The sequence below is a fragment of the Nansenia antarctica genome (assembly GCF_963989245.1).
Source record: "Nansenia antarctica genome assembly, chromosome: 14".
Classification (NCBI taxonomy): Eukaryota; Metazoa; Chordata; class Actinopteri; order Argentiniformes; family Microstomatidae; genus Nansenia; species Nansenia antarctica.
The window spans coordinates 31,016,178-31,030,409 of NC_137684.1; the positions used below are offsets into that span (position 1 = coordinate 31,016,178).

At 48.4% G+C, this 14,232-nt stretch overlaps 2 protein-coding genes across 2 annotated transcripts in view; both read left to right on the forward strand.

Annotated features, from left to right (window-relative positions):
- Positions 1-2,762, forward strand: part of sntb2 (syntrophin, beta 2) — a gene marked incomplete at both ends in the record, with an annotated part of 17,388 nt that extends 14,626 nt beyond the window's left edge. Inside the window, 2 exons of the mRNA XM_080545340.1 lie at positions 1,970-2,160; positions 2,670-2,762. Coding sequence (XP_080401466.1) covers positions 1,970-2,160; positions 2,670-2,762 — 284 coding nt within the window. The remainder of the gene's footprint in view (positions 1-1,969; positions 2,161-2,669) is intronic.
- A 4,934-nt stretch (positions 2,763-7,696) lies between these two features.
- The window catches only part of zfc3h1 (zinc finger C3H1-type containing), a gene marked incomplete at its 5' end in the record, with an annotated part of 28,572 nt that continues 22,036 nt past the window's right edge, over positions 7,697-14,232 (forward strand). Inside the window, 6 exons of the mRNA XM_080544794.1 lie at positions 7,697-7,861; positions 8,081-8,534; positions 9,296-9,739; positions 9,967-10,064; positions 10,885-11,254; positions 13,160-13,410. Of these exons, the coding sequence (XP_080400920.1) occupies positions 7,697-7,861; positions 8,081-8,534; positions 9,296-9,739; positions 9,967-10,064; positions 10,885-11,254; positions 13,160-13,410 (1,782 nt within the window). The remainder of the gene's footprint in view (positions 7,862-8,080; positions 8,535-9,295; positions 9,740-9,966; positions 10,065-10,884; positions 11,255-13,159; positions 13,411-14,232) is intronic.

Below are 14,232 nucleotides of genomic sequence, written 5' to 3' on the forward strand. Positions count from 1 at the left end.
CCTGAGAGACTCTGGAACGCCCTCCCCCCCTTGACCTGAGAGACTCTGGAACGCCCTCCTCCCCCTGACCTGAGAGACTCTAGAACGCCCTCCCCCCTGACCTGAGAGACTCTGGAACGGCCTCCTCCCCCCTGACCTGAGAGACTCTGGAACGCCCTCCTCCCCCCTGACCTGAGAGACTCTGGAACGCCCTCCCCCCTGACCTGAGAGACTCTGGAACGCCCTCCTCCCCCCTGACCTGAGAGACTCTGGAACGCCCTCCCCCCTGACCTGAGAGACTCTGGAACGCCCTCCCCCCCTTGACCTGAGAGACTCTGGAACGCCCTCCTCCCTGACCTGAGAGACTCTGGAACGCCCTCCTCCCCCCTGACCTGAGAGACTCTGGAACGCCCTCCTCCCCCCTGACCTGAGAGACTCTGGAACGCCCTCCCCCTTGACCTGAGAGACTCTAGAACGCCCTCCTCCCTGACCTGAGAGACTCTGGAACGCCCTCCCCCCCTTGACCTGAGAGACTCTGGAACGCCCTCCTCCCCCTGACCTGAGAGACTCTAGAACGCCCTCCCCCCTGACCTGAGAGACTCTGGAACGCCCTCCCCCCTGACCTGAGAGACTCTGGAACGCCCTCCCCCTTGACCTGAGAGACTCTGGAACGCCCTCCTCCCCCTGACCTGAGAGACTCTAGAACGCCCTCCCCCCTGACCTGAGAGACTCTAGAACGCCCTCCCCCCTGACCTGAGAGACTCTGGAACGCCCTCCTCCCCCCTGACCTGAGAGACTCTGGAACGCCCTCCTCCTCCCTGACCTGAGAGACTCTGGAACGCCCTCCTCCTCCCTGACCTGAGAGACTCTGGAACGCCCTCCCCCCTGACCTGAGAGACTCTGGAACGCCCTCCCCCCTGACCTGAGAGACTCTGGAACGCCCTCCTCCCTTGACCTGAGAGACTCTGGAACGCCCTCCCCCCTGACCTGAGAGACTCTAGAACGCCCTCCTCCCCCCTGACCTGAGAGACTCTGGAACGCCCTCCCCCCTGACCTGAGAGACTCTGGAACGCCCTCCTCCCCCCTGACCTGAGAGATTCTGGAACGCCCTCCTCCCCCCTGACCTGAGACTCTGGAACGCCCTCCCCCCTGACCTGAGGGACTCTGGAACGCCCTCCCCCCTGACCTGAGAGACTCTAGAACGCCCTCCTCCCCCCTGACCTGAGACTCTGGAACGCCCTCCCCCCTGACCTGAGAGACTCTGGAACGCCCTCCTCCCCCCTGACCTGAGAGACTCTGGAACGCCCTCCCCCCTGACCTGAGAGACTCTGGAACGCCCTCCCCCCTGACCTAAGAGACTCTGGAACGCCCTCCTCCCCCCTGACCTGAGAGCCTCTGGAACGCCCTCCTCCCCCCTGACCTGAGAGACTCTGGAACGCCCTCCTCCCCCCTGACCTGAGAGACTCTGGAACGCCCTCCTCCCCCCTGACCTGAGAGACTCTGGAACGCCCTCCTCCCCCCTGACCTGAGAGCCTCTGGAACGCCCTCCTCCCCCCTGACCTGAGAGCCTCTCCTTCAGAACACATTTTTAAGCGGCAACTTAAGACACATCTGTTTAGACAGGCCGGCAGTCCATTTTAGCCTTCTTATTGTTCCTGTTTATGTTCTGTTTATGTTGTCTCCTTTCTGTTTTTTAATCATTGATGTTTTGAATTTGCATTTTTATATTTGTATTTATTTTGTATGTAAAGCACCCTGTGCATCCGTGCTGGGAAGGGTGCTCTATAAATAAAGTTTTACTTACTTACTGACTGACTGACTGACTGACTGAATTACTGACTGACTGACTGACTGACTGACTGAATTACTGAATTACTGACTGACTGACTGACTGACTGACTTACTGACTGACTTACTGACTTACTTACTTACTGACTTACTTACTTACTTACTTACTTACTTACTTACTTCTTCTCTGTGTGTCCGCCAGGTTGTGAGCTGAACAGACAGGACGTGCGTCTGACACTGCACTATGAGAAGGGCTTCACTGTGACGCGGGAGCCAGCCGACCCTGCAGGGGGTGCCGTGCTCTTCAGATACCCCTTCGAGAAGCTCAAGATGTCTGCAGACGACGGGGTCCGCAACCTGTACCTGGACTTCGGGGGTCCAGAGGGGGAAATGGTACGTCGCTGCTCGGCGCGTTGTACTGTAGTTGTACTGTAGTTTTACTGTAGTTGTACTGTACTGTGTGTGGACTGTACTCTGTTTGTGGTTTCAGATTCCCATTGACAGATGTCTGCACCGGTTCTTTTATAGATTATTGGATCATTCTAGTGTATTTATATGGTAGTGTATCATATCTCTTGAGAGTGACGGATAGGGGTAGGACATGATAAGCATAGGCTTCATCCTACTCCCTTTCCAACAGTGATAGGTCTGTACTCTTCGTATTAGTTATTTGTTCTTTTATTATTTTAAATCATGTTCGAAATAAAAGGTTCATTCATTCAAGGTGCTTTAAAGGTTTCTCTAGGAAACGCCAACCTCTGGCAGTCTGCACAGAATCGATGCATCTCAAACACACTCAAACTCACTACCTGCGTTTTACCAAACGGTGCAACGGTCAAATAGCTCTAGATCTACATAGATTGTTGTGAGTGTGTTTAACCTTCTCTCTCTCTGTCGTCCAGGTGTTTGACCTCCACTCCGGGCCCAAGCCCGTGGTGTTCGTTCTGCACTCCTTCCTGTCGGCCAAGCTGACCCGGCTGGGCCTGCTGACGTGAGGAGGAGGGCGGAGCCACGACCGGGAACAGACCTAGAAATATTCCTATTTTCACTTCCTCACAGCCTTCCAATGTACTTTGGGCTCTTTCTACGTACTTTGCTTTTGTTAGGTGGGTGCAGAGGGGCCGTGGTTCTGTGAGAGTCGGTGGGTGTGTTTGGCTAGTTGAGTGTGTGCATGCAATAGAGTTTGCGTGTCACTGATGGTGACAGAGAGAGAGAGAGAGAGAGAGAGAGAGAGATAGTGATAGTGTGTGTGTGTGTGCATGTGTGCGTGTGTGTGTGTGTTTATATAATATTTGTGTTGGCGTGATAGTGTGCCTGTCATCGGAAATAATCTTTATCTAGCACATTATCCCAAATTACTATTATAATCAGGATTGCCAACTGTGCCTTTTACATGTAGTCATTTTATTCCTCTTTTTTTTTGGTTCTCCCTGATGGAAAGTGTCTTTGAGTTTCCAGAAAAGCGCTATACAAATACAATTTATTATTATTTGTATTATTATTATTATTATTAGTCGAACAATGCTAATGTTAATGTGTTTTAAAAGGTCATTTGTAAGGTTGCACAGCAATAGTATTACATGCACAGCAATAGTATTACTCTTATACTGTAAACATGTTATTCTAGTACTGTTTTTCAGTAGGTCCTTTTGTATGTGTATACCTTATTTTCAGCATGACTTATTGACTATGAACGTGTAAAAGTTATGTTTATTTGAGCTTTGACAAAATGGCAGTGTAATCCTTACACCTATGTCACCCCTATGTCACCCCTATGTCACCCCTATGTCAACCTTATGACACCTGCCTTAGAGTCACTCTAATCACCGTCTCCTCTCGGCATCACACTGCCAAAGCCACAGCTGCAACATCTCACTCCCTTGCTTGCTGCTTGAGCCTCCCTCTCTCTCCTTTACCTCTCCCTGCCTCCCTCCCTTTACCTCCCCCTGCCTCTCCCTTTACCTCTCCCTGCCTCTCTCCTTTACCTCTCTCACCCTCCCTCCCTTCACCTCCCCCTGCCTCCCTCCTTTATCTCCCCCTGCCTCTCTCTTTACCTCTCCCTGCCTCTCTCTCTCTTTACCTCTCTCTGTACCTCTCCCTGCCTCTCTCTCTCTTTACCTCTCTCTGTACCTCTCCCTGCCTCCCTCTCTCTTTACCTCTCCCTGCCTCTCTCTCTCTTTACCTCTCCCTGCCTCCCTCCCTTTACCATTCCACTCCTCCTTCCATTCCTACGTCACCTCTGAAAGCTGCTTGTCGTGAGCACATCTGCCCTTCTCTCCCGTCTTCTGTTTGGATGTTTCACATAGAGACACGTGCAGAAGTGAGCTTCACTATCAGTGACTGAACAGAGCAGTAACAGGATCTTATATACACAAGATAGAAGTGCAGTTTGGTTAATGCCACAGATTGTTTGACTGCACCAGTTCAGTGTCACTAGCCTACTGCTATGTATGTGGATTAGACATTCTTAAATTGCAAATAGACTGATTTATATAGCTATGCCTTTATCCAAAGCGCTTTACAACGGCCTCTCATTCACCCATTCACACACACATTCACACACCAATGGCGGCCAAGCTGCCATGCAAGGTGCCGGCCCGCTCACTGGGAGCAATTTGGGGTTCAGTGTCTTGCCCAAGGACACTTCGACATGTGGCCAGCCGGGGCTCGAACCGCCGATCTGCCGACCTTGCGATCATTAGATGGCGACTCTACCTCCTGAGACACAGCCGCCCCATATTAGACATTCTTTGATATAAAGGCCACATTCTATGAGCTCCGGACTGTTTCAGTTCCCAGTTGCCGTAGCGACACCAGGCTACTGTCCAGGAAGGTGCAGAGTGTTCTCATAATGTATGAGAATGAGAATGTTCAGAGTGTTCTAACATAGCATATATTAGCATATAGAAACACAGCATAGAACAGAACTGGTGTCAGTGTCTGTCATGTTAAATAGACAGTCCTGACAGCTCCATTCATTATATTTCTATCTGAACTGTGTGACCTTTCACCTCACTAATTAAGTACACCCTTGTTTACCCATGAATGTATCTTCATTGACATTTCAGACAGTTTGATAAACCGTCAAACCTTTTTTGTTTTGTTAATCTTTATATCTTATTTTCCTTTTGGTTGTGAGGTTAGAGCAGTACGGTATATTGTCTATGCAAAGCTGCAAAGCTTTTCTCTCCCAAGAAACGGTTTTTAAACCAAAGTTATCTGTCTGTGGCAGCTTGCGTTTTACACAATCATTTAGCAGAGAAAGCATAGGGGGGAAACTGCTGCTGCGAATCTATATGCAAAGTATTCTAGACTTCCAAGCCTGCACTCTGAAGATATATGCAATGTATGATGAACAATGTCAAATGTAAATATCAATAAGAATAAAACTGTTACAGACTGTTAAACTGAGAGAAGTGGTTTTGTGATCTGTAATAAGGTTTTTTTGCTGGGATATGATATCACAGATAAATGCATTTTGAATGTATTTGATTTATACAAAAAATAAATAATCTGAAACACCTCCACCATGCGTCCGCCAGGTGGCAGCACCGTTACGTTTGTTCTCTTTCCAGACCTGCAGTACTTTGTGCTCTGCGTTCAGGCTGCGTTCGTAAATTCGCTCTGTGGAATCTGATCAGCACTCGTGGAATGTCTCTTGTCCAATCAAATGACATGGTCCCTTTATGACGTGAGGAGGGTCCAGCTGCGGCCGCAGGAGTTCTTGCAGTTCGTGCAGCCCATATTTGGTTCGAACGTGCAGACCATATTTGGTTCGTGTCGTCACAGAAGAAACCGCGAGATTTTAAAGGATAAGCCAATCAAAGGGGCACCGAGAAATATGACGCCGAGAAAAAAAACAATGGCACATGCAGCTCAGGTGAGAAATAATGCCAAGATATGATTAATGAACATTAGTGATGGGGGAAACGAAGCTTCCGACGCATTGATACATTCAACACAATATTGTGTCGGAAAAAGTGTCGATCTATCGATGCAGATCGATACAGCAGATCCATAGTGACATCTGCTGGTCAGGTCATGGTACAGCAGCTCCATACTGCCATCTGCTGGTCAGGTCAGAGTACAGCTGCTCCATACTGCCATCTGCTGGTCAGGTCAGGGTACAGCAGCTCCATAATTCCATCTGCTGGTCAGGTCAGGGTACAGCAGCTCTATACTGCCATCTGCTGGTCAGGTCGTGGTATGGTGGCTGTATCGACTGATTCACAAGTCAGGAATTTGGCTGTTCATGTACACAAGCAATAAATATGTTATTGTTCACATAAGCACATCTCTGTCCAGTTCCCATAACATAGCCTTGTTTTGCACTCTTTCCCTGTTCCACGAGCACGTCCCAACACTGCCCACCTTCAAAACCACTCTCAAAAAACATTTACAGGAGGCTGCAATCCGGAACTGGACCCTCTAAATCAAAAATCAGATTAAAAGACCCGAACTACCCACTGTACATACCTTGTGTTTTGTCCCCCACCCCCACCTGTGGTGTATGTCCCCACCTGTCCTACCCGCTGTACATACCTTATGTTTTGTTGTATTGTTCTTCCCATGATGGATGTATGTTTATCTTGTAGATAGTAATAGTTATTTGTCTGTATTATCTTGTAGATAGTACTAGTTTTTTTGTCTGTCTTACATGTAACGATGAATTGAGAATCAAGGACCCCAATTGAAATAAGCCAGTGGCTTTCTTGGGTTTTTATCCTGTTAGTTGACCTTGTATGTAATATGTACTTTCATGTACCTACTTCTGCAAATCTTCTAATAAAGTTTTCAATCAATCAATCAAACACTGTTGGCCCTGTTATGACATGTTGACCAATCTATATCTGCTCCAATTGTCCCACAGCCATGGGGACAATTTGGCATATGCCCACACATGCCAAAAGGTCATTCAGATGTGTATCCTTATATATCAAGGGGATAGTGGTGGTCTAGTGAATAGTGAATTGGACTGGTGATTAGAAGGTTTAAGGTGGATTAAAAGTGGATTAAAAGCGTTTGCTAAATGGCAAATTCTATTCTATTCATATCAGAAATGGACACAACAGTTGCATTTATTTATTTATTATAGTCTACTAGACACACCAACATTCAAGATCGCATATATGGACAGTCGCCATACCCTGACCTGACCAGCAGATGGCAGTATGGAGCTGCTGTACCACGACCTGACCAGCAGATGGCAGTATGGAGCTGCTGTACCACGACCTGACCAGCAGATGGCAGTATGGAGCTGCTGTACCATGACCTGACCAGCAGATGGCAGTATGGAGCTGCTGTACCAGACCTGACCAGCAGATGGCAGTATGGAGCTGCTGTACCATGACCTGACCAGCAGATGGCAGTATGGAGCTGCTGTACCAGACCTGACCAGCAGATGGCAGTATGGAGCTGCTGTATCGACTGCATCGACAGATCGACACTTTTTCGAAAGCTTCGTTTCCCCATCACGTCATTTTATGCAGAACGAAACTTGGACCAATGCCACGTTGGCGGAATGACTGACACACCGGTCAGAGGTGCTTGTGTGACGTACGAAGCCTCGTTCGTGTAATCACGTGGTGGTTTTATTTTACTTGCTCAAATGTATTGATTGTAAGTCTGCTAAATGCAGTCATATGCCAGTGTTGAAGTTATTATATAACTATTATCGTATTGGCAGGGGCTGAGAACGAGAAAGTATCGCGATACGACACATTATGCTAATTGAAATCTCGTGGCAGGGCTGACTTCTCGTCAGTATCGCGATACCTTGACGCGGCACCCCCGAAGAAGAAGACAGACGAGAGAGAGGAAGGACGTCAGCGAACCTAAAACCCTCGTTCACATTCAGACCCCATTAAACCCCGTGTTCTAACCCAAACCCGATGTGGTGCGTTTCAGTACTCATCTAACCTGGATGGACATGGATCTAAACGCAGAGGAGAAAGAGGAGGGGGAGCTGGAAGACGGCGAGATCATCTGCGATGACGACACCGAGGAGAGAGAGCCCGTGTCAGCACTCCAGCCCGGGGCTTTGCGGCCTAGTAGCCTCAACAACACCAGGAACACGCGGAAATCTACAAAAAAGGTGTGGCTTCATAAATTAGAATCTGCCAAATGTCATTCATATCATTTTCCAGCGTTTAGTTTTTATGTATGTCATGTATCTATTCATATGATGCTTTTTGTAATCCTCAATATGAAGATCTTAGTTCTAATGGTCTCAAAGGTTATCTGATTGTATCTTGGCTAACAGTGTTTATTTGTTTTTATGACATTTTCTTTTCCACTATTTTGCACACGGAAGTCAAAATCCAAGCAGACAGGAACCCGCTGCTGCCCCCTGCCCCCCCCTCTGATGGTCCACCAACACCCTCCAGACTTTAGACTTCTTCTAATGCCGCACAACCGTGGAGGACCTCCACCTCCCCACCTCCCCTTCCCCGGGCCTCCCTTCCCCCCCCCGGGGTGTCACAGACAGCAGGGAGGACCCCCCCCTGGCCCTCACTGCGACCCCCAGAGCCCCGGGTCCAGCTTCTGGGAGCGGAGCCACACGGCCCTGGGTCGGTTCAGACACCGGGGGAAACAGGGGGGGGAAGGACACCAAGGGGGGGACTGGGGGGGGAGGTCAGGAGGCTGGGGAGGAGGAGGAGGAGGCCGGGAGGCTGGTGGTGGCAGACCTCCCCTCCCCCCTTGTCGGTACGGACCACCCGGGGAGAATCACATTCACAGCAACATCAAAGAATCTCCCACCAGAAAACGTATCCTCTCATTGTGCCTGTCAGTCTGGTGTCAAACTGTCTGGGTCTGGGGGTTTCTGGTGACATGTTTCTAAAGCCAGGTTATGTAACGTGTATTGGGCCACATAGCTGGCTGGTTAGCTGGAGCTGTGCTCTGTGGTTGGGTGTACTGTCTCCTACTGTAGCCATTTTGCTGTGACAGATCACATGGAGCTGCATGAAACCGCATTGCTAGGTTTTTTTCCGTCCCCTGGCTTATCAGAATAGATTATTTCCCTTTTTTTGTCTAAAATATGATATGTCATCCACCATTGTATAGCTGGATCTACATGATTATGGATCACATCAATATTAGCTTGATTTTGTGTTCCATGTGTTCATACTTTGTCTGTCACTAAAGCTTTCATCAATCAGTCAAACTTTATTTATATAGTCATGCATTTGAATGCAACTCCCAAGTGTTGAACATAAAAACAATAGTAAATACAATACAATAAAACAAGAAATAGGACATAAGAAATAGGAGTAAAGGTGTGAGTTGATATATATGTTACGGTACATGTGGGAAAACTAGGGGTAGGGTTAGGGTTAGGATTAGGGTTAGGGTTAGACATGCCAGCATGTACTAAGTCGACGTAGCACCTAACCCTAACCCTACTTTTCCCACATGTACCGTATTCCCACATGTACCGTAACATATACACTAGATAAAAGCCAGGCTAAAACGTTTTTAAGTGTTTTAAGCTTTCATGACTTGTCTTTCCTTCACTCCTGACCCTCAGAAAAGTTATCTGGGAGGAATCTGGTAAGAAAACAGGTGCACAACGTTGCCAAAGCCGAAAATGGTGTTGACGAGAGCTTTGAGGATCTGCTCGACAAGTACAAGCAGATCCAACTGAAACTTGAATGTATTAGAAAAGAAGAGACCATGGCTCTGAAGCCCAAAGACGACCTGACTCAGAAGGAGACGGAGGTCTCTGCCAGTATTCCAGCAACAGATCCAGCAGCCCAGACCAACAGTATGATGAACGAAGCCAACGTGGAGGAGTGGCCAGAGAAGGTGGAGGTGAAGGTCTTTCAGGCGTTCAACCTCAAACCTTTGAGGCAGAAACTCCTCACGCCTGCAGAAAGGGACGCTCTCAAACTGTCAAACGATCCTGAGAACGAGGAGAGTGGAAACGAGAGTGAGAAAGCCGCCTGTGTTGATCCGTCTGCTATACCTAAAGGTGGGTCATAATTTTGGGGGAATAATTGTAAACTGATCAAAAGTTAAACACACATCCTTTAGTGGGGTGCAGGGCTGAGAAAAGTCACAGTTTAAGCATCGAGTGGTGGTAACACAAACTCAACGTTTTTTCATAAGAATGTCATGTAACAATAACCCAGAATGCCATGATGTTTTATTTTGGTACACAAAAAACCACTTCCTGTTTTGCTCCCGTGTGTTCCCCAGGAGGAGGAGAGGAGAAGGAGGAGAAGGAGGAGGTGAAGGTCTCGTGTGTGTGCTGCAGCGAATCGGAGGACTCCCCGTCATCTCCGTCTCCTATCAAAGTACGTTATTAAAAACCTCCAGACACATTTTAGCTCTAATGGACTGCACTTATATAGCTCTATATAACTCGACAGTATGCCTTTGTCTGTCCAGGAAGTCTCTTGGCAGCTGTGTGGGAATTTATAACATGGCTCAAGATCATTTCCAACCCACTGCTATGTTTGTAGAGTTTCACTTTTTTATTTGAAATGGCAGCATTTTAGATAACGCTGTCATGTCCAATGTAAAAGACTATGGGAAGATCTGCTGAAACTCTTTGTGACTTCTTGGAGACTCCACGGATAGATCCTTGCATGGCACTGCTCTCGGGCATATCAGGGCTACTGGATAGCAGGAAACTGAAGTGACCATATTCTGACGTGTCGTAAACTTGCAAGGTACGCCGCTAACTGGGCAGATACAGGGCCAGATGGACTACATCTAAATGTACCCTAGACAGATGTAGTGGCTATATTGTGTTGAAAACACAACCGGGACAATAAGTAGAATTATTGGGGGACAAATGCTTTTATTTCATGGCTAAAAGTAAGAGGCAGCGTAAACGTTATTAAATTGGCAGAACCTAACATACGTGCACCCTCCCAACCCTATCCTACCCCCTCCCGTCCCCTCCCCCACCCTCCTCTCCCTCCCCTCCCCTCCTCTCCCCTTCTCTCCCCTCCCTCCTCTCCCTCCTCTCCTCCCCTCCCCCTCCCCTCCCCTCCTCTCCCCTCCTCTCCCCTCCCTCCTCTCCCTCCTCTCCCTCCCCTCCTCTCCCCTCTCCTCCCCTCCTCTCCCCTCTCCTCTCCTCCCCTCCCCTCCCCTCCTCTCCCTCTGCAGACCAAGATGAAGCTGAAGGGAAAGGGGGACGAGGACGAGGAGATGTCGGAGCTCCAGCTGCGTCTCCTGGCGCTGCAGTCGGCCAGCCGCAAGTGGCAGCAGAAGGAGCAGCAGGTGATGAAGGAGAGCAAGGAGAAGATCACCAAGGCCAAGCCGGCCGCCCAGGAGAGGAACAACGCCAATGCCAACCTCGGCCTGGAGCAGAGGAGCAGAGTCACCACCCGGTCTGCCTCTTACGCCGCCGCGGAGAAGGCCAAGGCCGCCAACGCCAAGCCTCTGGAGAAAGCCAAGGCCGGAGCCAAGCCCCTGGTAGAGAAGGGCAAGGCTCCGGTCAACAAGGCCCATCCTGTGAGGAAGACCATCAGCCCAGGTGAGAAGGAGGGCCGATAACAGTTATAATTTATAATCATTTACCATTTAGAAGATGCTTTTAATCCAAAGCGATTTACAATTAGAGATTACAGGGGGGGGAGTCTTGAATGAATGAATGAATGAATGAATGAATGAATGAATGAATGAATGAATGAATGAATGAATGAATGAATGAATGAATGGACTTTATTGTCATTGCTACAGTACAGGTACCAAACAACGACATTTAGGAGGGGTGGCTCCCCTGGTGTTAGGAAAAAAAAAAAAAAAACTTAAAAAAAAAAAATCACAAGGGAAGGAGCTGGTTTACATAAATAAAGGCTATGTACACAATCCACTGTACTATACTGTACAGATAGACGACTAGGGTTGTCATATTGCACAATAGTATTGTTTCACGTTATTTAAAGTGTCACAGTTTGCAGGCTTGAAATGGAGTAACTGAGGGCTAAGTGCCTTACTCAAGAGGTACGCTAGTGGTGGTTTTCCCAGGTGGGATTTGAACTTATGACCTTCCGATCACCTGTCCAACTCACTATCCAGTAGACCACCACTACCCCATACAGTCGATCGGATACCTGACGATACCTGGTGCTGATGTAGAGTTGTTATACAGGTGTACAGAGCGTCCTTTTGTAGAAACGTGACCTATAGATGTGTGTATCTAATCAGAGCAACATATCCAACCAAGTGTAATCATTGACTGATCTGACCACTGAACAGTCGAACGAATCCCTTTAAAAACGAATCCCTGTGGCTCAGTTGGTAGAGCATCAGCACTAACAACGCTTAGGATGTGGGTTCGATTCTCACTGGGACCGTATATACCGAAAAACAGGGTTCCAATTCCCACGGTCCTTGAAAGTTTGTGAATTTGAGAAAAAGAAATCAAGGTCTTAGAAGTTTTTGAAAATAGACATGGGTCATTGAAAGTGCTTGAATTCCCCCCTCTCTCTCTCTAAAAATATATATTCGAAAATGTTTAATTAGCTCGTCAACTAGTTCAACTCAATTTTAAACGCCAATTAAAGACTCTGTTTAGGCAGGTCAGTGGTCACCTATAGCCATCTTATGTTCTGTTTATGTTGTCGCTTTGGGGTGTTCCTCCATTTTATACCTTATCTGTGATGTAAAGCACCCTGTGCATTCGTGCTGATAAGGGCGCTATAGAATTAACAGAGTTCCCGCGCTGGTCTTAAAAAGCTGTGAAGTCTCAAATCCAGCAACCCGACCTATAAGGCCTAAAAAGGCAGCAAGTTTCAGTTATTAGGTCTAAAAAAGGAGGTGCTAGGTCTAAAAATCGCTTGTCCTGCAAGGAAATCAGTCCGACCACATCTATTTACGCGGAAATTAATCAAGCTGGAACCCAGAAAATGCCAATTCGCTTCTTTTTTTTCTGTATGGCAGTGAAATCCCTAATTTCATCACCTCGAGGTCGAGGAATACAAAAAGCTATCATATGGTGCCCCGGACAGGTCTAAAATTCTATCCAAAGAGGTCTAAAAAAAGGTCCGAAAAGGTCTGAAAATTCGACTTGTTGATACTTGTAGGAACCCTGAATAAAGTTTGACTTACTCTCTCTCTCCCTCCCTCCCTCTCTCTCACTCTCCCTCCCTCCCTCTCTCTCACTCTCCCTCTCTCTCCCTCTCTCTCTCTCTCTCCCTCTCTCTCTCTCTCCCTCTCTCTCTCTCCCTCCCTCTCTCCCCCCCTCCCTCTCCCTCCCTCCCTCTCTCCCTCTCTCCCTCTCTCTCTCCCCCCCTCCCTCTCTCCCTCTCTCTCTCCCCCCCTCCCTCTCTCCCTCTCTCTCTCCCCCTCCCTCCCTCCCTCTCTCTCTCCCTCCTACTCTCTCTCTCCCTCCCTCTCTCCCCCTCTCTCTCTCTCTCTCTCTCTCTCGGCCCCCCAGGCTCGGCCACCAAGCAGGAGTTCCGTAAGCAGCAGGTGAGGCAGTGGAAGCTGCAGCAGCAGAGGGAGAGGGAGGAGGCGCGCAGGCAGGAGGAGAGGGAGAGGGAGGAGGCGCGCAGGCAGGAGGAGGAGGAGCGCCGCAAGAGGGAGGACGAGATCCGCAAGATCAGAGACCTGTCCAACCAGGACGAGCAGTACAACCGCTTCATGAAGCTGGTGGGGGGGAAGGCGCCACACCCCCCCCGGAGCAAGGTGAGGAGGGGGCAGGGGAGAGACATGGTGGGAGGGGGGGGCAAGGTGAGGAGGGGGCACGGCAGAGACATGGGGGGGCGGAGGGGGGGAGGGCAGGGGTAATGTCCGACTTGAGGTAGTAGTTAGAGGGGGACGTTGGAGGGGGTAGAGGTTAGTGACAGTTGGACAGGGGAGATTGAAGACCTCCATCTCTTCAGGTTACACCTTAACTGCTCCTCCTGAGACATCTACTACCCCCCAGCACTGCGTCTCCTGAGACACCCACTTTCCCCTTTACTGTGTCTCCCAAGACTTCTACTGCCCCCCTTGTACTGTTTCTCTGTTTCTCCAGTGTCTATATATATATATATATCACTATCACGGAGACTGCCAATGGCCCCTGGCCTGAGCTAGATTACTCTTCCTGCTACGACTGGTGGATTGATGATTCACTTGCTTAGTCAAATGTATTGATTGAAAGTCGCTTTGGAATAAGCCGTCTGCTAAATGCAATGTAAAGTTGAGCGTGGGGGGAGGGGTCAGTTGATTAGTCTTATTGCCTGCAGGTGGAAGCTGTTGCCTCATTAACATGAATTGTCGAGAGAAGTTGATTGAGTTTTATAACTCAATTGATAGAAATGGAAAACTGATAGTCAAGGTCGTTTGAGAATGTAAGTAAGTAACATTTATTTATATAGCACAAATTTACAACGACAAACAGCTGCCCAAAGTGCTTAACAGATAAAAAGAGAAAACACTAAGAGAAAAACAAGAGAAAATACACATAAAAAAACAGATCAAATAGATCAAATACACTAAAAACAAGGTGCAATACAAATAAAA